A 25,675-nucleotide genomic window follows, 5' to 3' on the forward strand; every position below is an offset into this window, starting at 1 on the left:
GAGACGAACAGACACACAATAAAAAACGCTGGCTATCCGAGTACTCTTCAGACTGGCTCGCTCCCCCAGTATGAAAGTTTTTGTCTTGTGCACGTGGATTTAAAAAAATATATATATATTTATTTATTTTACACAATTAAAAAAATTATTAGAGTAAAATAAAACATTAAAACGTTCATAATAAACAATAGTAAACAAGAATTAAAAAAAAAAAATAAAGAAAATAGACCGCCCATGCCGGGAATCGAACCCGGATCCCTTGGATTTAAAAAAAAATAAAATAAAATTTTTTTTAATTTATTTTACACAATTAAAAAAATTATTACAGTAAAATAAAACATTAAAACGTTCATAATAAACAATAGTAAACAAGAATTTATTATAAAAAAAAATTATAAAAAAATTAAAAAAATAGACAGCCCATGCCGGGAATCGAACCCGGATCACTTTAGCCATAGTCGGAAACGCTTTCCACAAAGCCACCAATTCTATCATTCGCCAGTGAACTCAAATGCCTATACTCCTCGCGCACAGTGGTACACGCACGCAAAGCACGCACGAAGCAAAGCCTGGTGTCGCTGTCGCTGGCTGGCTGGCGGATTAGCCGAACGGCTGTTCTATCCCACCGCGAATCGCGCCCGCCGTTAAGAGTCGTTTTTGTGGAATATTTCGCATTTAGGTCCCAGGTAACATTATGAAGTTTTAATACGATCAATCGGACCTATTATCAAGTTAGTGTATCAACTTTTGAACGAACTGCGCCCAGTAGTTTCCCAGCAATAAGCTGTTAAGTCGAGACAGACAGACACACAGACACACAATTAAAGTCTGCTGGACCCTAGTACTGCGTACTCGGGGATTAAAGTCTGCAGCACCCTAGTACTGCGTACTCGGGGATAATGTTCATTTAGTGCGTCCCGGGACCCTCTCCATACATTTCTAGTACGTGATTCCGGCTTCCAGTGCGTACAGGAAGCAGGGACGCACAATTTGGGGAGCCCTGCTGTTTTCACGAGAAGGAGTGTGCCTTTAAATAGACTTTCCTTTCCGCCGGTGTAAAGGAGCAATCTTGGCATCACTACAACTCCGTCCAGACCTTTACATGGGATAAGAACTTTCTACAGTCGAACCTGTCTAAAGAGACCAGCCAAGGGACTGAGCAAAAATGGTCTCTCTAGACAGGGGGTCTCTTTAGACAGGTGATTTATATAGTCGTAAAAACCGTCGGGGATCCTTTGGGGTGGTCTTAATGGGCAGGTGGTCTTTATGGACAGGTGGCCTCATGGGCAGGTTCGACTGTACTACTTGGACACATACCAACAATCCACAGCCTGACTGCTTCCTTTTTTTTCTTTTTCTTTTTTTCTTCTTCTTTTTTTTTCCGTTTGGGAAGACGCTTAAAGCGTGCCCTTTTAATCGATAAACAATAACATTTTATGACACACTTGGTATCTGTATGTTTAACTGTGCATTAATCTGTGGCACAGTACATTTAACATTTTACTTTTGGCGCGAATTACATAAATGGACAAGAATGTCATTAATCAATGCTTCCAGTGCACAGTGGGAAGTTTTGGGGCTGAATTAGGGAATTGATTTTGCAGATTCACAGATCGAGGCGTCAGTTATAAAACGAATTATTCAACGGAAAACGTCCAATTCCCAACGGACAATAGCCAAGCTCTTGATTTTTGGGATGTGTCCAGGTGGAAGGATGCTCTGATGTAAGGTCCTGAGGATCCGACCTTAGGGGATTTACATCATTTACAAGATTGTCCACAAGGGAAGGAAGGTATCTTTAAACTTTCTACTTCACTGAAGATGATTGTTTTAGTTGTAAGCTTGTTTTTGTAGATATGTTATAGACGTGAGTAAAAAATGTTAAAAAAATTAAAAATAAGTTAGTGAATAGATAAATTGCAAAATTGTCAACAATGAAGTTAAAATAATGTAACTTTTTTTTTTAAACCCTCCACAAAATCGCAATTCTTCAGCTTATGATCGCAGGTAGCTTTTCTGACACGTGTGTCATTTGTTTGGTGCGAATTCAATTTAGCGCGCGCACACACACCACACACACACACACACACACACACACACACACACACACACACACACACACACACACACACACACACACACACACAAAACAAACAACCAAACAGAATTAAAAAAAACAAGAAAGGTAAGTTGTTGGAACGTTGTTATTGACAAAATTACGTTACAATGACAAATATATCGACCAACAAATAAACAAACAAAATCCCACTTTATACATAATATACAGTCAGGCTAATGCGGACTGGGTGGCCGAGTGGTAACGCACTTGCGCTCGGAAGCGAGAGGTTGCGAGTTCGACCCTGGGTCAGGGCGTTAGCAATTTTCTCCCCCCTTTTCTAACCTAGGTGGTGGGTTCAAGTGCTAGTCTTTCGGATGAGACGAAAAACCGAGGTCCCTTCGTGTACACTACATTGGGGTGTGCACGTTAAAGATCCCACGATTGACAAAAGGGTCTTTCCTGGCAAAATTGTATAGGCATAGATAAAAATGTCCACCAAAATACCCGTGTGACTTGGAATAATAGGCCGTGAAAAGTAGGATATGCGCCGAAATGGCTGCGATCTGCTGGCCGATGTGAATGCGTGATGTATTGTGTAAAAAAATTCCATCTCACAGTCACACGGCATAAATAAATCCCTGCGCCTTGAATATGTGCGCGATATAAATTGCATAAAAATAAAAATAAAAATAAAAAATAAATCCCTGCGCTTAGAACTGTACCCACGGAATACGCGCGATATAAGCCTCATATTGATTGATTGATTGATTTAATTCTGTGTATGTGTCCAAGTGGGTGACTGCTCTTATGGTACGAAAATGCCTGGTCGGATCTGTGATGGTTTGCACGATCGTTTAGAAGAGGAGAAAGGATCGAGGGTATCTTTCAAGTGCAACTTCCGCAAACTGCTTTCAGTCTAGAGACAAACGGCTGCTTTCAGTCTAGAGACAAACTGCTTTCAGTCTAGAGACAAACTGCTTTCAGTCTAGAGACAAACTGCTTTCAGTCTAGAGACAAAGTGTTTCAGAACCCCTCCGCGCGGTGGTGCTCCTAGACACCTCGTACGTGGGCTGCTTTGGCAAAATCTGAGAACGAACGAATATCTTGTGCATCGGTTATGTTCTCATTTTCCCTATCCTAAAAACGGTTCTCACACAAGCAAGCAGTCAAGGAGATGAAGAGAACACGATCAGCAAAAGGAGTGGGCATAGATACTAAATAAATCTGTCAAATTTAATCTCTTGTTCAAATATTACACTGGTAACAGTGTGCCTGACTTCCGCACTTGATAAATACAACCTGTTCTGAAGTGGTTTGGCCTCCTTCTCCCAGCGAAGCTAGAGGTATCCCACGAAACGCATATCCGGCCATATAGACCGCGTCGCTCGGCAAGCCTCTGTTGGACCGCGTCAGCGACATGACCACGTCGAATGTCATCTCAAAAGGACTTCTGATAATGTGTGGTTGTAAGGTAGCATTATACTTTAATTTAGCGTATGCACAACAACAAAATACGATCACAGTCATGTTGCGGCAAGATGATTCGATTTCGTTCAGAACCATTATGAATTCTCTGCATAAAATGTGACGATGAGAGGCTTTTTTTCATCGAGAAGAACAAGTCATCAACTGAAGATCAGGAAAACATGAGCACTGAACGTCTGCAACAAACTTTCAGCTTGTATGTTATTTAGTCTTGACAAAGTAAGCCTATGTTGTTATTTGCTACCACCCATTCACTGGCAGGTTAATACCGCGTCACCACTCGGTCATTGACCGCGTCGATTTGTCTTGCCTCTTGGGGCATGGTTAGTACCGCGTCACAATATTTTTTTAAAATTTCTCAGACCTGGACGCTTTGCTGAAGGGATTGTAGGTAATTTAATGCTGTTTGCATATGGAATTTTTGGCAGAGTTTGTTGACAACTACTTGGATATAAGTGAAGAGAATGTAATGTCATCTTTTCACGATGAATCCACCGCTGTACCTTCAGGTGGCACTCTGATGACATCAACGCCGATGAGATTAAGAGACAAGCGTCCAACAAGTGGGGACATTTTTTTGCTCAAGTTCGTATATACTGCTTTGTCGCAAGAAATTGTGATCAAATAATCTGGGATGACGAAAGTTTAATTGAACTGTGTGTGTGTGTGTGTGTGTGTGTGTGTGTGTGTGTGTGTGTGTTTATGTGTGTGTGTGTGTGAGTGCGTATGTGTGTGTGTGTGAATGAGAGCGAGAGAGAGAATGAGAGCGAGAGAGAGACTGAGAGAGAGAGAGAGAGAGAGAGAGAGAGAGAGAGAGAGAGAGAGAGAGAGAGAGAGAGAGAGAGAGAGAGAGAGAGAGAGAGAGAGATAGGCGATGTGTCCTTCGCGGGAGGTATGCAGTGCCTTGTCATTGCACTTCTACTTAATTTCGTAACGAGTTTAATATAATTCTCGTTTTGCTGTTCATATGATATTTTGCATCTGACTTAACACAAACGTGTTACCATGCTGTGAAAAATCAAACTGCACGAAACTGCCCTTTAAAAGTTAAACTGTACGATTATTTTTCTTATTTGAATAAAAAAAACATCATTTTAATCACAGTTCCGGTTAGGGCAACTTTTAGCACATTTGAAAAACTGTCCGTACAACGCCTTCAACGCGAGTGATACGTCCTTTTCATTTAAATTTATTGCCTTTGCCCTATTAAATCATTTGAGGGGAAGAGGACATTTAGTGCTTATTTTATTTGCCTCTTTAAAAACTGGCGAGTTTACGATTGGACTGAGCTAAGAGCCACTCCCCCCTGCTCTTCCCCCGGTCACTCCACCATATTGAGACACTCCAATCGGTAAACTATGAAACTACAGGACGATGATGTGTGTTTAAGGTTTGTTTCAGAGTGACATAAAATATAAATTTGTTAGGAATGTAAGTTTGAAAATGTTGCTTCAATGCATGATACCGTCAAGCCAAAGAGGGAGATAGAAAGAGAGAGAGAGAGAGAGAGAGAGAGAGAGAGAGAGAGAGAGAGAGAGAGAGAGAGAGAGAGAGAGAGAGAGAGAGAGAGAGAGAGAGAGAGAGAGAGAGAGAGAGAGAGAGAGACGAAGTAAGAAACAAAGAACCATAATAAAAAATAATAAATATTAGGCAAACACCTAGGCATTGTTTCACACTGGCATTCTTTCAGTGACTCTTCTGTTATCGCCAATGTCTCGAGACGAGTCAGCTCAGAACACTGACACTCACACTGACACTCACACATTTTAATTCAATATGGGCCTACAGCCCCTTTCAATGGGGGATACACAAGAATCACAATGCTATGCTATGCTAAATTTCTATTTTTGTCCCCAGAATAAGGATCTATTTGGGACATGAGGTGGTTGTACGCTAAGAAAAAGTTGGGTGTGTGGGGGTGGGGCCGGGAGGATGACGGGAGAGGGACTGTAAAAGTTAAAAGTTGCGTTGATAAAAATTATAAGAGTTTCATTCTGGGCACGTATCAGTTTCGCCCGTGGTCACTATTATTGCTGTGTCTATATTGTGTCAGGGGGTGAGGGGGGTATGAAATAATTCAATTTTTATTCAATAAATTTTTAAAAAGTGATAAAATCAGGACCACCGGTTTTAAAAACGTTCAGTATGCAAAGCATCTGTTCTGCCGCAGCAGTTTAAAAATTGAATATTTATAATATACATAATGTACATAATATACATAATATACACAAGACTGGCTTGTTTAAATATTAGTAGAGGTACATGAAGGCAAGTTGGATGACGCCTGAAAAACCCGCACGCAAAGCGAACGAATCCAACAATGCCACCGCCTTACTTACAGAATATATTAATGTCCTACAGGCATTATAAGATGTTTGGTGGCTTGTTGACAGACCAGCTTTTTTGTTGGTCCAAGGGGACCATATCGTCTTTTGTTTCATCTTTATCGACCAAGGCCGACATTGATTGGGTCTTTGAGAGTGAATGCTTACAATCGTTGTCCTCGGAAACACAAATCCAAAGCCGCGATGGTTCCACACATCAAACAATCAGCCTGATTGGCTTTTACTTTGACAATCCACGTTTCACCTGAAAGCTCAAACCCATTCACCACCTCGATTTATTGCATGGGAAACATGAGATTTATTTCCCAGGTGTTTGTGAACGAAAACTCGTGAAAATGATGACAATGATTGTTAGCCTCTTAAGGACAGGACTGGGGTAATACGCTATTCACACACACACACACACACACCCGCGAGGTGGGGCAATGCCCTTCGCTCCCTGCGAGCTGTGTGTCCCCTTTGTTTAAGTTAAAACCGTTGACAAATGACGATCATGTATTTATGCTGGCTTTATTTTATTTTGCCCCCAATTTAGGGAGTCCAAAATTACAAGGGACTTACAGTGATTTTTTAATTGTGAGAATTTCCTCAGACGATAGATCTCTGCTCCCCGCGAGAGCGCTGAGGGCCATGAGATAGGTGTCTGGTTTAGGGACGGACACTTTATTTTTTTGTCACAAAACAGTAGGTATCCGTTAATAAGTTGATGAGAGCCTCGGGGCTCTGCTTCTGCCTAGCAGTCACCATAGAGGTGAGGCAGAGCTCTAGGTAGCCTCTCAGGTCTTTTTCTTCTGGTTTTTGGATTGTTATGAACACAGAGTCTCTCTGACTATCGACTTTTTTTGAGGACTTCTGCTGTCAGTTCCCTTTCCTGCGAAAGTTTAATGTCTCGCTGTTTTTGTTCCAGGTCGGTTTCGATCTTTTTCATTACTTTACTGTAAATTTGATCGGCCACTGAGGCGACATATCTTCTTGGTTAAATGGCTTGTCTTTTCCCTTGTTTAGTGGACTCTTTGCAGTGCGGTGCGTGCCATTGTCCGCCTCCTTATTATGGTTTGTTTTGACTGAGCTTTTCACCAGGGGTGAGGGGGGGTGTTTATCTTTGTCATAACGGCCGTGGCGAACGGCATTAGCGTATCCAGTTTGGGGGGTTGAGGTCTTTTGGGGAGCATCCGCTCTCCAAAAACTGTCTTTTAGTTCTCGTGGGGGCTGGGGGGCTACTCTCTGTAGTCTTTCCGCTTTTTCGTTATTTATTTCCTCTTTTGCTCTTTGCATATATATAGCCTCGGCAAACGGAATATAGGAGGCTGCACGAATCCTGTTCGCTCTGGGCCTTACCTTTTTCTCCGCACAGCCGAGGTATGCTGCTGTGTGATCACCCCCACAATTCACGCAGTGACGGTCCCGCCCACAGCCATCACGGCCATGACCTTTGTTCCCGCACTGGGTACATATGGGGGTGGGTGCTTTGCATTGAGCCGCCCCGTGGCCAAACCGGTTGCAAGGGCTGCAGCGGCGGACAGGGCAGGCATAGGGCTCCACTGAGTATTCCTCTCCCTGGAGAGACATAATACGTGGCAAGACTGCCGTTTTGAAGGTGACTTTTACTACTTCGGACAGTTCTTTGTCCTTGTTTTTTAACCTGTAAAAACGTTTGACTGTCTCACGACCTTTTTGGGCTGGACATCCGGATTCTGTTTGGATTTGAACTGTGATTTTCATGGTGAGTAGTTCCTCATCAGAATGTTGAAGGGGCACCTTTTTTATGACTCCCTCTGTAGACTGTGGTGGGTTCAGGGATAAACGATCTGATGGTAACACCGGCTATGTTGGTTAACTGTAACAGTTTCTGCTGTTGTCTGTCACTGGAGCAACCGATCAGCCACCTCTCCCCTGCGAAAGGCCGAAGAGAGATGACGTCACCAATGGTTGCGTTCAGGGTACGAAAGCGCCGGAGGCCTAGCCCTCTAAAGGTGGCCACTCCTTCTTTAGTGTCTTCAATAATAACTGGGTATTGTACGTACTCGGGAGTAGGTTGCCTCCCTTTGAAAAGAGACCGCCTTGCCCCCTTTCCTGTTTTGTTTCTATTTTCAGAGGTGAAGGTTTTTTTCGGATTCTATGTTTTGTTTTGTTTTAGTCAGGTTTGCTGCCGGGTTCCCTTCGGACCGGTTGCTAGTAAACGTTTCATTTCAGTTGAACGATGTTCTTTGGTTTTTGAGTTTCATCGTTATTAAGCGAACGTTTTCTTTTGTTTTCCCTCAGAGTTATCTCCATCTCATGGATGGTATTTTCCTCTGAAGAGCTCGGCATTATTTCGATGTCAGAACTGGGTTCAAGGGGGTGTTATGGAGTGGTATAGCCCGGTTTTTAGACAATCATAAATGCCTCTACACAACTCTATAAATTTAGTATTTGTTTACAGACTTGAATGTAATCTGAAAAGTTGTCCGCTACCGTAGCTTACAAGGCACAAGCGCACACGCACTCACACACGCAAAAACCTGGTGTTAAATGGATCTTGACACTGCCAAGACTAATTATTATTGTTTACAAAGCTTTTTACATCACAAAATCATTTCCGGGCTTCGACCAGTACTCTAGGCCGACAACACCGCAAGAAACTCTACAGTCCAAGACGCAGACACCTTTTGGCTCAAACAAAGCAGCTTAACAGGTAAGACGAATAGGTATTCTACTGTACGTTACCCTACTGCCATCTTTCGGCCCTCAAGATGTTGGTATGGCTGTAAGTCCTTCAGACGACTGACAAGGATGCACCAGTCCTCACGACACCGCAACCATTGCTTGACGTAGTCCTTGATCCTTCCAGTTCGTCTCGGCGGCTAACTGTAGAACTCTGCCAGCTCTCCATGCCATGGTCATGTACACCAAGCCGCAGTTGACTGGTTCAGTTCAGCCTCCGTCGATGAAAACCCTCCAGTTGGAACACTGTAAAGTTTATAGTCCATAAATCAACTTGTCTTTAGTTTCTTTCACTCGCACAATAAAAATACTCACTCGTCCAACATATTAAGCTGCATGAGCCAATATAATTATTTACACGTTAATTCCTGTTTTCTAAAACCAAGAAAACGTTACGTAAAACCCTCACATGTTTAAGCAGTGTAGCACAATAGCTTAGGCCTACACAATAACGTTAAACACAGAACCAGTCACTCTTCTCACATACGACAACATGACATGAAAATATAACCGGTTTCAAACATACCTCAAAAGAGTGTAAAGCCAACATTTAGTACAGTCGCCGGCCTGGCATGAATATGAAAATGGAAGATATCACGTAGACTGATAGGGAAAGTTCGTCAGTCTTCATCCTTCTTCAGTCAGATACCTAAAACAGGAGCCCGTCTGCTAACGTGTTACGAAAAACATGAGTCGAGCTTGGCTCCTTGACGGCGACTGATTTTACAAAGTCGTTCTTGCTATGACATTGCCAGTGAGCTGTCGCCTGCATTACTTGCACGTGAAAAACCTTGTCAGTTACACAAAGGTTCAACTGCGGTCAACGCGACGGTATGCAGCCTATAGCCCTTTCCAATGTCTGACCATCGCTATAGTCTATTCTATTTACAACAATACACATTACCAAAAATACGAGTAAACCGCTTCGTAACATCACCCCCTTTCCTCAAAAGAAAATGAATTGTTGAAAAAACGATGAAATTTTCTGAATCTCGATCAGAGATTATCCAAAAAGTCAAAAGAATTATATACAGGGGTCATGTTCAGAAGCTGTGTACAAAAAATATCATGAATGAAACAGCAAGTGACAACAATCATCCTCAACCCAGTCTAGACAAGATGTCTGCCTCCAGATTGTCAGTACCACAGATTGGCATGACCGAGAACTGGTATTCCTGCAACGCCAACGCCCACCTCATCAACCTACTGTTTGTGGTCTTGCTGCGTTGCAAATACGTCAACGGTCTGTGGTCAGTCTCTACGACAAAGTACCTGCCTGTCAGATAGCGTGAGAACTTATCTATCGCCCATACCAAAGCTAGACATTCCCGTTCTATCGCTGAGTACCTTGTTTCTCTGTCCAAGAGTTTCCTGCTAGCGTACATCACTGGGTGGATATGACCTTCATCATCTGTTTGCATCAACACCCCAGCAATGCCTGTTCCTGACGCATCTGTTCTGACCGTGAACGGTCTGTCAAAGTCAGGAAGAGCTACCGCAGGCTGTTCTGACAATCTCTGTTTGACGGTCTGAAATGCTGTCTCACACTGGTCAGTCCACTGGACCTTTGCTGGTTTGTTTTTCTTTGTGAGTTCAGTCAAAGGAACCATGAGCTGACTGAAACCTGGAATGTACCTTCTATAGTACCCTGCAAGTCCCACCAACGCCCGCACCTGTCTCTTTGTTCTAGGTGTCTCTAGCTTCAAGATCTTGGTGACCTTCTTGTCCACAGGCCTCATCTTTCCCATCCCTATCATGTGACCTAGGAACTCGATCTCTTGGAAGCCTACTTCCACCTTCGTTGGTCTTGCAGTCAAGCCAAACTCACCTAGCCTCGTCAAAAGCTTGTCTAGCGACTTCAGGTGTTCCTCCCAGCCTACGCTTGCCACCAGAATGTCGTCAAAGAAGCTGACGCTCCCACATTCTGCTAGTTTCAGCTGTCTCATCATACGCGCAAAGGAACTTGGAGCTGTGGCCAATCCAAACGGCATTTTCAAAAATTGGAAAAGGCCTTGGGATGTACGGAAACTAGTCTTGTGCTTGTCCTGGGGGTCTAAAGGAATTTGCCAATACCCCTTCGCAAGATCTATTTTGGTGAAAAAGTTTTTGTCCCTCAAACTCACAAACAAACTTTCCGGGTCTGGTATCGGTTCTGAATCAAAGATAGTGACCTTGTTAAGGCCACGAAAGTCTATGCAAAAGCGAACCGATCCATCAGGCTTCTTCACCAAAACAATCGGCGAACTGTATGGAGACTGTGATGGTTCTATGATCCCCAAATCTAGCATCTTCTTCACCTCATCCTCGATGACTTTCTCTGTATCGAACGGCATGGGATACTGTCTCTGATTGACAACGATGTCACCGTTACGAACTGAGTGCTGTATAGTATGAACTGTACCTGGCAAATCAGTCATAATCTTCGCATGCTTGTTGATCACTGACTTCACTTGCTCAAGTCTCTCTGGTTCTAAGTCAGGGTTGTAATGAACATCCTCGACAGTCTCTGTCTGCATAGTGGGTACCACACGAACGTCAATGTTCTGCACATCCTCGTCAGGCTCTAACACTGATCCCATGATCACTGAAACTGCAGTGCTATTCTGCTTATCTCCCTGTGCTCGCCTTTCATACTTCTTGAGCATGTTGATGTGGAACATCTTCTCCTGCCCCCTTGCTAGTTCTATGACGTAATCACAAACCCCCTTCTTCTGCACTACTTTGAAAGGCCCTTTCCATTTCAAAAGAAGCTTAGAATTGTCCGAAGGCAACAAGACGAGAACCTCATCTCCAACAACAAGTGACCTGGGCTTGCTTCTCTTGTCATAGCGACCTTTAGCTTTTCCTGCAGAATCGATCAAATTCTCCTGCGCCAAAGTCATCATCTCACTCAAGGTCTCTTTCAAATCAGTGACAAACTGATGAACAATCTTTGGTTCGCTTGAACCATCCGAACCTGTCCATGTTTCAAATAGAACGCACGACGGACCTCTCGGTGTTCTACCAAACATCAACTCAAACGGTGAGTAACCGGTTGCGGTTTGCGGAATTTCCCGGTATGCGAACAAAGCTGCCGGTAAATACCGATCCCAATCTTTTGGTTTGTCAGTCATCAATCTTTTGAGCATAGTTTTCAGTGTTCCATTGAAACGTTCGACCAAGCCGTTAGTCTGAGCGTGGTACGGAGTACTGTGAATCTGATGAACTGATAAAAGTTTCATGACTGCCTGAAACAATTCCGACGTGAACTGTGAACCCTGATCCGACAGTATCTCACCCGGAATACCGAGACGCGAAAAAATACCCATCAGTGCTTCAGCTACCGATTCTGTGTCAATTCGCTTCAGCGGAACAGCCTCAGGATATCGTGACGCGTAATCAACAAGAGTCAAGATATATCTGTAGCCTGTATCAGAAACCGGCTGAATCGGACCAACCAAATCGATGCCTACACGCTGAAAAGGTGTCTCGATCACTGGCAATGGTTGCAATGGAACCCGAGGAATCTTACCCCTAGGGACTGTGCGTTGACACTTGTCACACGTTTGACAGTACTGATGTGTCTCCTTCCAATAACCAGGCCAATAGAAGTACGGGTGAAGTCTCTTGAAAGTACTGTGTGAACCCATGTGACCTCCAAAAATACCATCATGAACCGCTATCAGTACGGACTCCCGAAGCGGTTTCGGTACCACTAACTGAGTAGTACTGGCCTGACTATTGGACCTATAGAGAAGACCATCCTTCATGACAAAAGTCTGACCGTTCACGCTAGTGCCATTGGCAGCACGCTCGAATGACAATGACAAGGTCGCGTCTTCTTTCTGTAATTTTGCAATTTCAGTAGGACCAATGTCCAGGTTCGGCGCTCGCGCGGTCAACAACGGCCTAAACGGTCTTTGATCTTTGATCTTCTGTGCTCTGGTCTGTACCGCAGCCGCGATATCTGCCTGATCCAATTTCGCACCTGGAATTCTACCAAGAATTACGTCTGAAATAGGATTCTCTATGACGCAAGCACTGACTTTCCCCACGAAGTACGGAGTATCCAGATCAACTAGTGCTACTGGCAGTTCCACTATCTCACCGTTGAACTGTCTACAGTGACAAATCTCACCAGTCATCTGACTCTGCAATACTAGACTCTTGCGTACACCGCAGGTAGTGCAACCTGTGTCTAACATCACTTCAACTGGGTTTCCATTGAGTGTACCTTCACACAACAACAAACTGCTTTTGTCGGTTTCTCCTGCTGCTGTTTCTGATGGGTCAAAATCATGTCCACAATTTTTGCTAACAGTATAGTCCTTGCTACACACCTTGCAACACCCCTTGGCAGGAACTGACACTGATGCCGACAATATCTTGGGGCATTTTCTCCTGAAATGACCTGGTTCCTTGCAGTAGAAACAAACCTTACGTTCAAAACCCCCAGTATGAGCTCCCCTAACTGCACCCCGTGACCCAAACTGGTTTTGACCGGTAGTTTGTTTTTGTTGCTCTTGGTTAAACTTGGTGTCAGACGGTTTTCCCTGACCCCCTTTACCACCCGTGTTCTGCCTATTGTCTGTGAAAGCTACATTCGCAAACAATGCATCACTGGTTTTAGCTGACATGGTCTGAGTAGGGTGGGCTAATCTATATCTCTCAGCTACCGTGACATACTCTTGTACAGAGCGAAGCTCTCTCTCTTTCAAGAAGACAACAAGTGATGGAGAACATGAGGCTACAAACTGCTCTCTCAGAATCAAATCAATCACTTGATCTGCCGAAGACTTGTCAACATCCGCCATCTCTAACCAACGCTGAAACAGTAACTTTGAACGACTAAAGAAAGCATCCATAGTCTCGCCACTCTCTGGTTTGGCCGCTCTGAACTTGTTTCTGTATCCGTCTTCTGTACACAAGTATCTCTTCATCAAATGAATCTTGATCTCTTCATAGCTGACCTCAACATCACGAGCTAACTCATAATACGCAGTCAAAGCTTTCCCCTTAAGGCCTGGCAAAAGAGCCGTAATCCACTGATCTTGTGGCCATCCTGCAGCTGAACAGTAACGCTCAAACCTAAACAGATATGCATCTATAGACTCATTCTTCTCATCGAATGGAAGTGGTTTGGGAGCCTGTAGAACCATCCTAGGCCTATGCGTATTCCTATTCTGAGGCTCGTCTTTCTCTATCAGAATGCCATTTTCATCTAGTTCAAGATCATCATCAGCATCTCCTCTCTCAAGTCTAGCCTGTGCCATCTTTCTATCTAGGTCTGCCTTCTCTTCAGCGATGCGCCGTGTCAACTCAAACATTCTCATGTTTTGCTCCTCCTCTATCTTCATCTTCGCTTCCATTTCTCTCTCCTCTATCTTCATCTTCGCTTTCAGTTCTCTCTCCTCCTTCATTCTATCCACTACATGACGCTTAGTTTCACGATCAGTGAGCCCCAACACTTGCGCTTCATGTAAGAACTGCTGATGTAAAACATCAAACTCACTAGTGTCTATGGTTGCCATGACTACAGTAGTATCACTATTCACAACAACAAAATCTCTGAAAACCTTTGCAGAACAGCAAAGTTACAACAATGAAGAAATTTGAAGAAAAATGAATTCGAGTAAGACCTTGGCCTTGCAAGAATATACCAGTCAACACATCAAATCAAAAATCAAATCAAATCTGAAAATGTTACTGGACAAACAGGACAAACAAAACAATCATTCACACCCGTGTAAGCGCACGTGCCTTGAGATAGAAAACAATACTGCTAAAGGGTCAAACAAACAAACACTATTGGGCGCCAGATGTTATGGAGTGGTATAGCCCGGTTTTTAGACAATCATAAATGCCTCTACACAACTCTATAAATTTAGTATTTGTTTACAGACTTGAATGTAATCTGAATAGTTGTCCGCTACCGTAGCTTACAAGGCACAAGCGCACACGCACTCACACACGCAAAAACCTGGTGTTAAATGGATCTTGACACTGCCAAGACTAATTATTATTGTTTACAAAGCTTTTTACATCACAAAATCATTTCCGGGCTTCGACCAGTACTCTAGGCCGACAACACCGCAAGAAACTCTACAGTCCAAGACGCAGACACCTTTTGGCTCAAACAAAGCAGCTTAACAGGTAAGACGAATAGGTATTCTACTGTACGTTACCCTACTGCCATCTTTCGGCCCTCAAGATGTTGGTATGGCTGTAAGTCCTTCAGACGACTGACAAGGATGCACCAGTCCTCACGACACCGCAACCATTGCTTGACGTAGTCCTTGATCCTTCCAGTCCGTCTCGGCGGCTAACTGTAGAACCCTGCCAGCTCTCCATGCCATGGTCATGTACACCAAGCCGCAGTTGACTGGTTCAGTTCAGCCTCCGGCGATGAAACCCTCCAGTTGGAACACTGTAAAGTTTATAGTCCATAAATCAACTTGTCTTTAGTTTCTTTCACTCGCACAATAAAAATACTCACTCGTCCAACATATTAAGCCGCATGAGCCAATATAATTATTTACACGTTAATTCCTGTTTTCTAAAGTCAAGAAAACGTTACGTAAAACCCTCACATGTTTAAGCAGTGTAGCACAATAGCTTAGGCCTACACAATAACGTTAAACACAGAACCAGTCACTCTTCTCACATACGACAACATGACATGAAAATATAACCGGTTTCAAACATACCTCAAAAGAGTGTAAAGCCAACATTTAGTACAGTCGCCGGCCTGGCATGAATATGAAAATGGAAGATATCACGTAGACTGATAGGGAAAGTTCGTCAGTCTTCATCCTTCTTCAGTCAGATACCTAAAACAGGAGCCCGTCTGCTAACGTGTTACGAAAAACATGAGTCGAGCTTGGCTCCTTGACGGCGACTGATTTTACAAAGTCGTTCTTGCTATGACATTGCCAGTGAGCTGTCGCCTGCATTACTTGCACGTGAAAAACCTTGTCAGTTACACAAAGGTTCAACTGCGGTCAACGTGACGGTATGCAGCCTATAGCCCTTTCCAATGTCTGACCATCGCTATAGTCTATTCTATTTACAACAATACACATTACCACAAATACGAGTAAACCGCTTCGTAACAGGGGGACAACTGTCTTGTGCATAGGAACATGATGTTGGATTTTTGAATCGTTATGTTTGCTCACTGTAGAGACATGTTTTGTGTTTGTCTCGTCTGAGTTTTGCCTCACTGACTTCTGTCCTGGTTCATTGCTTTTACTTACTGGAGCTGTTTTTAATTTAGACGTGGATGCAGTCTCAGTCCCGTCATGACTATCTCTCTCTAGACTTTGTTTTGGGGCATGCACTCCGGCCTGCACCTCAGTGCGTTTGTACTTTTGCTTTCGGGTCCATTTTTGTTTGTTCTTTTGGATTTGGGTTACTGAGCTTCGCCTCTGGCACTTTAAGCTGTTGATTTTTTTCTGGTTTTGGTTTTTGGTTTTCTTGTCCTTTTTTCTGGGAGGCCTGGGCCTTAACCCTCGAGGTTTTTTTTTGTTGGCATATCTGTTCGTACTTTTTTTGCGGGGCTCTCTGCCACCAACCCAAATTCAATGGACAGGTCAGAGTTCTCCAGTAGAGGTGGAATGTGAAAGCTCCACAATTCCTCGCTAAGCCTGGATGTGTCCCGTGGTAGCTCCGAAAGGAAGCTGAGGTCAAAGAGGTCGTCACTATCCCAACTCATCGTTCATGCCAGAAATAGAAAACCATGACAACAAAGGACAAAACAATGCTCATAAAGACCGGGCACAGCAAGCCAGAAGTTTGCGTACAGGGCTAGAAGGGGGAAAAAAGGAAAACGTAAACAAATAGCAGCAAGGCTATGGTAAACGGTCTAAGGCCGGAGGCAACCGCCGGTACACTAGCGCGGCGCAGAGAGACACACAAAAACACACAGAACAAGAAATTCCTCCGAGGTAGGAAAAACACCCCCGTCAGAGAACTCAGAACTTTATTACATGCGGAGAGAGAGAGACAGAGAGAGAGAGAGACAGAGAGAGACAGAGAGAGACAGAGACAGAGACACAGAGAAACAGAGAGACAGAGAGACAGTCAGAAGTCAGAAATCAGAAGTCAGAAGTCAGAAGTCTGAAGTCTGAAGTCTGAAGTCAGAAGTCTGAAGTCTGAAGTCTGAAGTCAGAAGTCAGAAGTCAGAAGTCAGAAGTCAGAATGTTTATTCGCGTAAACACAGGGTCCATTGCGAAAGGGTACGTCGAGGTAGGAAAAACACCCCCGTTGGTCAAAGGGAAATAACCATTCTCACTGCCACCAACTGAGAAGGTTATTTCCCTTTGACCATTAATATGTCACTCTTAATCTTAATCCACCAATAACTCCCTAACCGTGTGTTTGACTGGTCCCAATTTTTGTAAGGACCGTCTCAGGAATGTATAGAACCTGTTCACCAAGTTTGGTGACGATCGGTCCGTTCATTCTTGAGATCTATATGCGAACACAAACACACAAACACACAAACAAACAAACAAACAAACAAACACATCCAGTGAAACCTATACACACCCCTATACCGGGGGTGTAACAAACACATCCAGTGAAACCTATACACACCCCTATAGCGGGGGTGTAAAAACAAACACCAGACGAGCCAAAGCTTGCGTACAGGACTAGAGGGGTAACTGAAAAAATGAAGAAAACGTAAACAAATAGCAGCAAGGCTATGGTAAAAGGTCTGAGGGAGACAACCGCCGGTACACTAGCGCGGCGCAGAAAAGACACACAAGAACACACAGAAAAACAAACACCAGGGCCCGTATGCTTATGGGGGAAGTTCGCGACAACTCCCGAAGTTTTGAGTGACATCGGAAGTACTTGCCTCACTTTCGTATGCATGGGCCGGAAAAAGGGTTTACCTCGAAGCAAAGCGAGGAAGTAACTCAGGGTATTTTGCGACTACTTCTAAAGTTTTTAGTGACATCGGAAGTACATCCTCACTTTCGCATGCATGGGACGAAAAAAGAGTTTACTTTGGAAGCTAACGAGGAAGTAAATGAGGGTAAATGTACTACAGCCAGACCCAGTAGTAAACACGCTACTTCCACAGTTTCTCAGTGCAAAAAGGCAGGGCTTTTCTTCAGTTTTTCATGTCAAACCGAGCTGACGCTCCAAAAGAGAGAAAATAGAGGGAAACGTCGTATCTTCTGCATGCATTTCGTGCAAATTTCCCTGAATACAAACTTGAGTTGCCAGCTTTGACTTTTGTTTGTTGATCTGGGTCATTGGCCACCACTCTTTCATTCCCGCTTATACGAGGGGGTTACTGTGTTTCTATGAAAATGGGCGTCGTTGTGTGCATGTGTGAGTGTGTGTGTGTGTGTGTGTGTGTGTGTGTGTGTGTGTTTGTGTGCGTGCGTGTGTTTGTGTGCGTGTGCGTGTGTGTGTGTGTGTGTGTGTGTGTGTGTGTGTTCGAGTGTTTAAGTGTAAGTTTCTGGTATTTTTTTGTCATTGCTTTATCTGTGTGTGTGTGTGTGTGTTTGTTTGTGTGTGTGTGTGTGTGTGTGTGTGTGTGTGTGTGTGTGTGTGTGTGTGTGTGTGTGTATGTATTTGTGCGAGTGCCTGTCTGCCTGTGTGTGCGTGCGTGCGGGTATAATTGTGCGTCTGTTCCTTCATACGTTTGTTTGCGTGTTCGCGCGTGCCGTGTGTGTGTGGGTGTGTGGGTGTGTGTGTTTGTGTGTGTGTGTGTGTGTGTGTGTGTGTGTGTGTGTGTGTGTGTTTTCGATGTTATGTGTGTGTTCGACGGTGTGTGTGTGTTCGACGGTGTGTGTGTGTTCGACGGTGTGTGTGTGTTCGACGGTGTGTGTGTGTGTGTGTGTGTTCGACGTTATGTGTGTGTTCGACGGTGTGTGTGTGTGTGTGTGTGTGTGTGTGTGTGTGTGTGTGTGTGTGTACCCACTCCCCACACTATGATGAGCTGACTATATTTGCGCCTTGATATTTTATTCATGTTCTTACGTTTTATGCTGTTTATTGTGATTCACCACACCCGAGTTTATCGTAATTGAGATAATACAGTGTTCTATGTCTATGTATTATGTCTAATACACATGCACACACGCACGAAGGCTACAACAATCCAATCTTGACTTTGAACTTTATATAAACATACATCCTCTTCACAATTAACGAGGACAAACGTAATTTACAAACACCTAAGTACAACAATTTTTCTGTTTTAAAAATTCGGACACACATTTTCTCAAATAATATGAAATTCGCTGAACTTATCTTCTTTTCACTACACCTTATATCTTGATTCCCCAAAACTGGAGTTCTGCCTTTTTAAATTTACCAGTAACACAAACATTCGCTCTGACCAAACTATTTTTGTCCAGCAGTTTTACCGATACACAATCATTAAAAAAACACTACAAAAAGAGTTTTAAGTTAACCGACTTCGCTACCACATAAACAACCTTTTTTTATTGTCCCCAACATTCTGGTCAACGAAATCATTATTATAGACAGTCATTCTATTTAAGGACAATCATCACAGCTTTCGTTCAACCAGTTAAAAACAACAATTATTGTAAAAGCTACAGCGCGATCAACGTTTGCCCATTTACGAACTCGCGATGAGATTTGTTTCTTCTGGTCACCAAGCCTACCGTTTACAAACGCATGCGCACTAATTGGGATTCCCCCAATTTTCTCAACCTTGACCTCAGAACTCTCGAAGCCACTACTTCGGCGTTCAATTTAGCTCGTGCATACCGAGTAGCTGGCAACTTTGCTTTCGAAGTTCCCACTTCCAATGTCAAGGGCCTCTCGCTTGACATAATTATACGACGATATCGCATCTCAAGGGTCCTTACCCATCCAAAAGAAACCTCCAGCGCATACTACAATTGCAGGACATTCCGTTTTTAAAGGCAGCTCATTGGGAAATGATCTCAGACACAACATCGAAGACGTGAAATGCGTCAATCGAGCAACTGTCGTAACTTGGCTACAATGAGACGGTCTCCTACCTTGCACCATAGACACGGACTGTGACATAAAACAGAGTGACTCAAAAGCGACAGTTCGATCAGTTGCTGACCGAAAAAAACGTGCTCGAGTCATTCGGCGAAGGTGGCGAGCTTTCAAACCAGCACGACTGAATAACTCAGAATGCCTTTTTTCATCATGCCTCTATTCTACACGAGTAACATAGTGCAGTGGTAACGGTTCCGGACTCTCGTTCATTCGCTCCGGGTTCAAGTTCCGCCGGGAGCTATATATTTTTTTTTTAATTAATCTTTTCCTTTTTAAGCCTCCGCAATTGCATTCCGGCTGCAAAAACCGGGTTTTGCCTCTGTGTTAATTTTATTCATTTGCAAAAGAAACCTTCCTATGATTTGAAAAAATCATATCATGTTTTCAACTGTACGCGCGTGTGTATATGTGTGTCACTACGGTGAGTATGTGTGTGTGTGTGTGTGTGTGTGTGTGTGTGTGTGTGTGTGTGTGTGTGTGTGTGTGTGTATGTGTGTGTGTGTGTGTGTGTGTGTGTGACGTGTCACTTGTGTCATCATAGTTTCAGTGTGTGTATGCATGAGTGTAGATTGAGAGAGAATGAGAGAAAGTGAGAGAGAGTGAGTGTGTGGTTATTTGTTTGTGACTGTGTGCGTGCGTGTATGGGTGCGTGTGTGTGTGTATATGTGTGCGCGCGAGCGCGCCCGTGTGTGTGTGTGTGCAGTGTGTGGTGTGTGTGTGTGTTTATGTGTGCCGTCAGTGTCACTTGTGTCATAGTGTCAGTATGTGCATGAGTGTACGTTTGTCTGTGTGTGCATGTGTCGTAAGAGAGAGAGAGAGAGAGAGAGAGAGAGAGAGAGAGAGAGAGAGAGAGAGAGAGAGAGAGAGAGAGAGAGAGAGAGAGAGAGAGACACTTCTTTGGCAATTTTGGACCAGACAGCGTCTTTATGTTTAACAGTTAGACTGTTCTGTAAACTTGGTGTTTACTGTGAAGTTTTTTTTCTAATTAACTGTTCTGAAATTTGGACAGAATAACCGTTCTTTCGTAAAACACTTCTGTCAAGAGTACAGCAATTTCACCATCTGAAAAAGGTGCAGAACGCCCCTCCGTGTCTACTTTCTTTTTGAGCGGCACACGTGCCTTGCCTCTTTCGTTGACTGCCATGTTGATAGAAACGTGCGCATGCGTATTAGTAGGGATTCCCCCAATTTCCCCGACCTTGACCTGTCACTACTTTGGCGTTCAAGTCAGTTCATGCATTGTGAACAGTGTTAGAAAGTTGACTTCGGGAGTTCCCACTTCGAAAAGAGGCCTCTACTTCCAGTGTTTCTTACTTCTAGTTCATGCATACGGGCCCAGGCGAGCCAAGGCTTGCATACAAGACTAGAGGGAAAAAAAAGAAAAAAAAATCCTGACTGAGGAGAAGGTAAACAGACAGCAAAGCGCGGCGCACGTTATGAAAGGAGCAGCCGGTAATGCACAGTCACTGTCAAAAGCGCAAGGTCACAACCACAACACAAAATGTCACACAATGTCACCACGTTAGACAACGCACTGCAGAGCAGACACAAAGAGTTGAAGCAGGAGAATGGCACAGATTCACAAGATCACAGGTTTCAAGGATTCACAAGTACACAGTCATATTGTAGGATGTAGTTTTCACAGTTTGCATTCCTCGAAAAGAGACCGGTCTCCGAAGCCGATAAGACGGAAAAGATCAGACAGCACGTGTTCATGATACGAGTTGAGTAAGTCCTGTTAAATAGACTACCTAAAATACACTGAACGTATGCAAAATACACGCTGGTTTGTTCCAAGCACCCCCCGCGGGTTAGGGGGGAGTCCCATATTGGTTGGGACTAGAAAGAATTTACCCGATGCTACCCAGCATGTCGTAAGAGGCGACTAACGGTTCTGTTTCTTCTCTTCTTTACACCCCCGGTATAGGGGTGTGTATAGGTTTCGGTCGATGTGTTTGTTTGTGTGTTTGTGTGTTTGTGTTCGCATATAGATCTCAAGAATGAACGGACCGATCGTCACCAAACTTGGTGAACAGGTTCTATACATTCCTGAGACGGTCCTTACAAAAATAACACACGGTTAGGGAGTTATTGGTGGATTAAGATTCTACAAGGACTTATAGAGGGACATATTAATGGTCAAAGGGAAATAACCTTCTCAGTTGGTGGCAGTGAGAATGGGTGCAGTGAGAATGGTTATTTCCCTTTGACCAACGGGGGTGTTTTTCCTACCTCGGAGGAATTTCTTGTTTGTCTTATTTCTGCCTTACCAGTCCTTTCACCTATATTTCCTTCCAAGAAAACTCTCCCTACTATTCCCTGCAGATTTCCAATTCTTTTCTTGTTGTACATCTTGGGCGGGGATATAGCTCAGTTGGTAGCGCGCTGGATTTGTATTCAGTTGGCCGCTGTCAGCGCGAGTTCGATCCCAGGTTCGGCGGAAATTTATTTCACAGAGTCAACTTTGTGTGCAGACTCTCTTCGGTGTCCGAACCACCCCCCGTGTATACTACATTGGGTGTGCACGTTAAAGATCCCACGATTGACAAAAGGGTCTTTCCTGGCAAAATTGCTTAGGCACAGTTAATAATTGTCTACCATACCCGTGTGACTTGGAATAAGGCCGTGAAAGGTAAATATGCGCCGACATGGCTGCAATCTACTGGCCGTATAAAATTTCATCCCACACGGCATCACTGCAGAGCGCCTAGAACTGTACCCACGGAATATGCGCGATATAAGCCTCATTGATTGATTGATTGATTGATTTCTACCTGACTGGATCCATCATCTTTCACTTACCAAAAGTCTTCTTTTCCACATCCTTATTTCTCTGCACCCGCATGTCGTATGAGGCGACTAACGGATTCTGTTTCTCCTTTTACCCTTGTTAAGTGGTTCTTGTATAGAATATAGTCAATGTTTGTAAAGATTTTAGTCAAGCAGTATGTAAGAAATGTTTAGTCCTTTGTACTGGAAACTTGCATTCTCCCAGTAAGGTCATATATTGTACTACGTTGCAAGCCCCTGGAGCAATTTTTTTTTTGTGCTTTTGTGAACAAGAAACACTTAACAAGTGGCTCTATCCCATCTCCCCCCCCCCTTTCCCCTATCCCATCTCCCCCCTTTCCGTCGTCGCGATATAACCTTCGTGGTTGAAAACGACGTTAAAAAACAAATAAAGAAAGAAAGGAAGAATTGTTCCAAGCAACAATCATGCAAACCAGTGGTGTATAATATATCAATCGAACAAGGAAGAAGTAATATAAACAGAGACAATTGTTCATCATTATTGCTCAACATTGACAATCTTAACTTAACTCATTGTCTCCCAAGTACGGATATATTCGTACCCGCTCATATGGCTCTATCTGACCTGGTACGGATATATCCGTACACACAGTCACTTCAGTCGCTTCCTGTAACGTCCATCTAACGCCTGCATTCCAGCGTGTTAATACACGGTTATTACACAGTTACGACAATTTTGAGTGACCTGCTGCAGCACAGCTGGTCTCGGCTATAAAAAACAACTTGTTCAACATAGGTGGGGTAGAAAGTGTTAAATGCAAAACAAACAAAAACTTTGCTACATCTACAATTTCTTCTGTGTCTGTTTATTGTAACATGGTAATTGTCTTGTCTTTTAACCTTCTCTCTCGGCGTGTTGGCAGATATCTCTGACACGCGCAAGCGATATCACCTCGGTCGCGCTCTGATTGGACCACAACAATCAAGGGGTGACGCACCTAAAAAGAAACAAGTCGCGTAAGGCAAAAATACAACATTTAGTCAAGTAGCTGTCGAACTCACAGAATGAAACTGAACGCAATGCCATTTTTCAGCAAGACCGTATACTCGTAGCATCGTCAGTCCACCGCTCATGGCAAAGGCAGTGAAATTGACAAGAAGAGCGGGGTAGTAGTTGCGCTAAGAAGGATAGCACGCTTTTCTGTACCTCTCTTTGTTTTAACTTTCTGAGCGTGTTTTTAATCCAAACATATCATATCTATATGTTTTTGGAATCAGGAACCGACAAGGAATAAGATGAAAGTGTTTTTAAATTGATTTCGAAAAATTAATTTTGATAATAATTTTTATATATTTAATTTTCAGAGCTTGTTTTTAATCCGAATATAACATATTTATATGTTTTTGGAATCAGCAAATGATGGAGAATAAGATAAACGTAAATTTGGATCGTTTTATAAATTTTTATTTTTTTTTACAATTTTCAGATTTTTAATGACCAAAGTCATTAATTAATTTTTAAGCCACAAAGCTGAAATGCAATACCGAAGTCCGGGCTTCGTCGAAGATTACTTGACCAAAATTTCAACCAATCTGGTTGAAAAATGAGAGCGTGACAGTGCCGCCTCAACTTTCACGAAAAAGCCGGATATGACGTCATCAAAGACATTTATCGAAAAAATAAAAAAGAGTCCGGGGATATCGTACCCAGGAACTCTCATGTCAAATTTCATAACGATCGATCCAGTAGTTTAGTCTGAATCGCTCTACACACACACACAGACACAGACACAGACACACACACACGCACATACACCATGACCCTCGTCTCGATTCCCCCCTCTACGTTAAAACATTTAGTCAAAACTTGACTAAATGTAAAAAAAACACTGCAGCGTGCATCAAAACAACTCGGGTAGCGCGCCTACGGAAAGCGTTTTGTGACAGTAATCATACTGCCCAACTGATCACCAGCTCAGTCAGTCGAGTCAGCTCAGAACTGCACGATAGTGTGCCATGTGTTACTGTGGTAAACAGAATCCACACAACGTTATGAGGATCGTTGCCCTGTAAAGGGATTTCCTCATAAACGTGAAGAAGAAGAAGAAGAAGAAGAAGAAGAAGAAGAAGAAGAAGAAGAAGAAGAAGAAGAAGAAGAAGAAGAAGAAGAAGAAGAAGAAGAACTTGCACAGCTTCTCATAGGGTAAACACTTCCAGCTGCCATTTTTGAGAAATTGTTCGAAAATCAGAACATTTGATAACTATATTATTTTTGTATCTGTCTAGCCGGCCCTGAGTCTTAAAAGGTGAAGATGGCGGAGCTTACGACCTATCATCGCAAACCAGAAGCAATCAAGCACGACGGCCCACCCCCTACCTACTCCAACGCTACTTTTGCCCAAAACTCTACAGAGTTGAATGGTGCTCAGGTCGGTACCAGAGTTGATGCTTTTATTCGATCTGCGATTTTTTTTTTAATCTCTTTTTTTGTGTGTGTGTGGATGGTCCTTTGTCTAGAACCTTGTATCACCCAGTCTCTGGGTTGTGGAACGGACGAGTCTCATACAAGTTTCCTTATTCACAGGACAGCATAACGTCTATGTTTGCTTATTTGGGTGAAATAGAGCTGTTTTATGTTACGATACGCCAAATAAAATGATTATGACATTTCTTCATGTTTTGTTTGACAGCCCTCGGCTCCCCCTGTCAGCAAAGCCATCGCGGTGCCTCCAGTGACCCCCGGCGATGACATCACAGTGCTAAACGGAGGGGATGAAGTGGGGATAGAGACGAGGGAGAAGGTGCTTGAGGAGGAGGAGGAGGAGGGGTCTGGTCGCGAGGACCGCTGTTCCAAGTTCGTGGGCTTCGTTCAAGATGCTGTGTATGGATTCTTCACGGACAACTCTGACCTGCTGTCGAAGCTCTTCTACCTTGTCCTGCTGGTTCTCTACTTTGTTTACTTCATCGCAGCCATGGCCTACAAGTAAGTGGCTTTGTATTTTGAATGTTCCCGTTGAGCCCACGTGGAATTAGATACGAGTATGTAGGCTTACTGGGTACACAGTACACAGTACCCAGTAATGCTTATGCCACAACCCTCGAAAAATATAATTTGATTTGATTTGATTTGATTTGACAGTTTTATTCCCTAACCCGGTGCGAGAAAGGGAAGCGAGCCGTGCGCAGTCGCGAGTCAGCAGCCACGCATAGTAAAACCTTTCCATGGCTACCCCCCTCCCCCCCTTTTTTAAATTTTTCTTACAGGGAGCGCTGGGTTTAAGAGTAGAAGTATGCCCATACATGTACTATAGTTGTTACAGTACAATGTAGA

At 43.5% G+C, this 25,675-nt stretch overlaps 1 protein-coding gene and 1 long non-coding RNA gene across 3 annotated transcripts in view; one reads left to right on the plus strand and one right to left on the minus strand.

Moving 5' to 3' along the window:
- LOC138975795 (solute carrier family 28 member 3-like) overlaps nt 1–25,675 on the plus strand; it is a 55,888-nt gene that overhangs the window by 7,810 nt on the left and 22,403 nt on the right. For both annotated transcript variants that reach the window (XM_070348548.1, XM_070348547.1), the window contains exons 2-3: nt 24,631–24,773; nt 25,035–25,327. In XM_070348548.1, the coding sequence (XP_070204649.1) occupies nt 24,657–24,773; nt 25,035–25,327 (410 nt within the window). In that variant the 5' untranslated portion in view covers nt 24,631–24,656. The remainder of the gene's footprint in view (nt 1–24,630; nt 24,774–25,034; nt 25,328–25,675) is intronic.
- On the minus strand, nt 14,558–15,678 carry LOC138975794 (uncharacterized). The gene is made up of 2 exons (XR_011458753.1): nt 15,279–15,678; nt 14,558–14,998 (listed from the first exon to the last, which is right to left on the minus strand). It is a non-coding gene; the product is annotated as an uncharacterized lncRNA (long non-coding RNA).

Source organism: Littorina saxatilis, linkage group LG9, assembly GCF_037325665.1.
Source record: "Littorina saxatilis isolate snail1 linkage group LG9, US_GU_Lsax_2.0, whole genome shotgun sequence".
NCBI lineage: Eukaryota > Metazoa > Mollusca > Gastropoda > Littorinimorpha > Littorinidae > Littorina > Littorina saxatilis.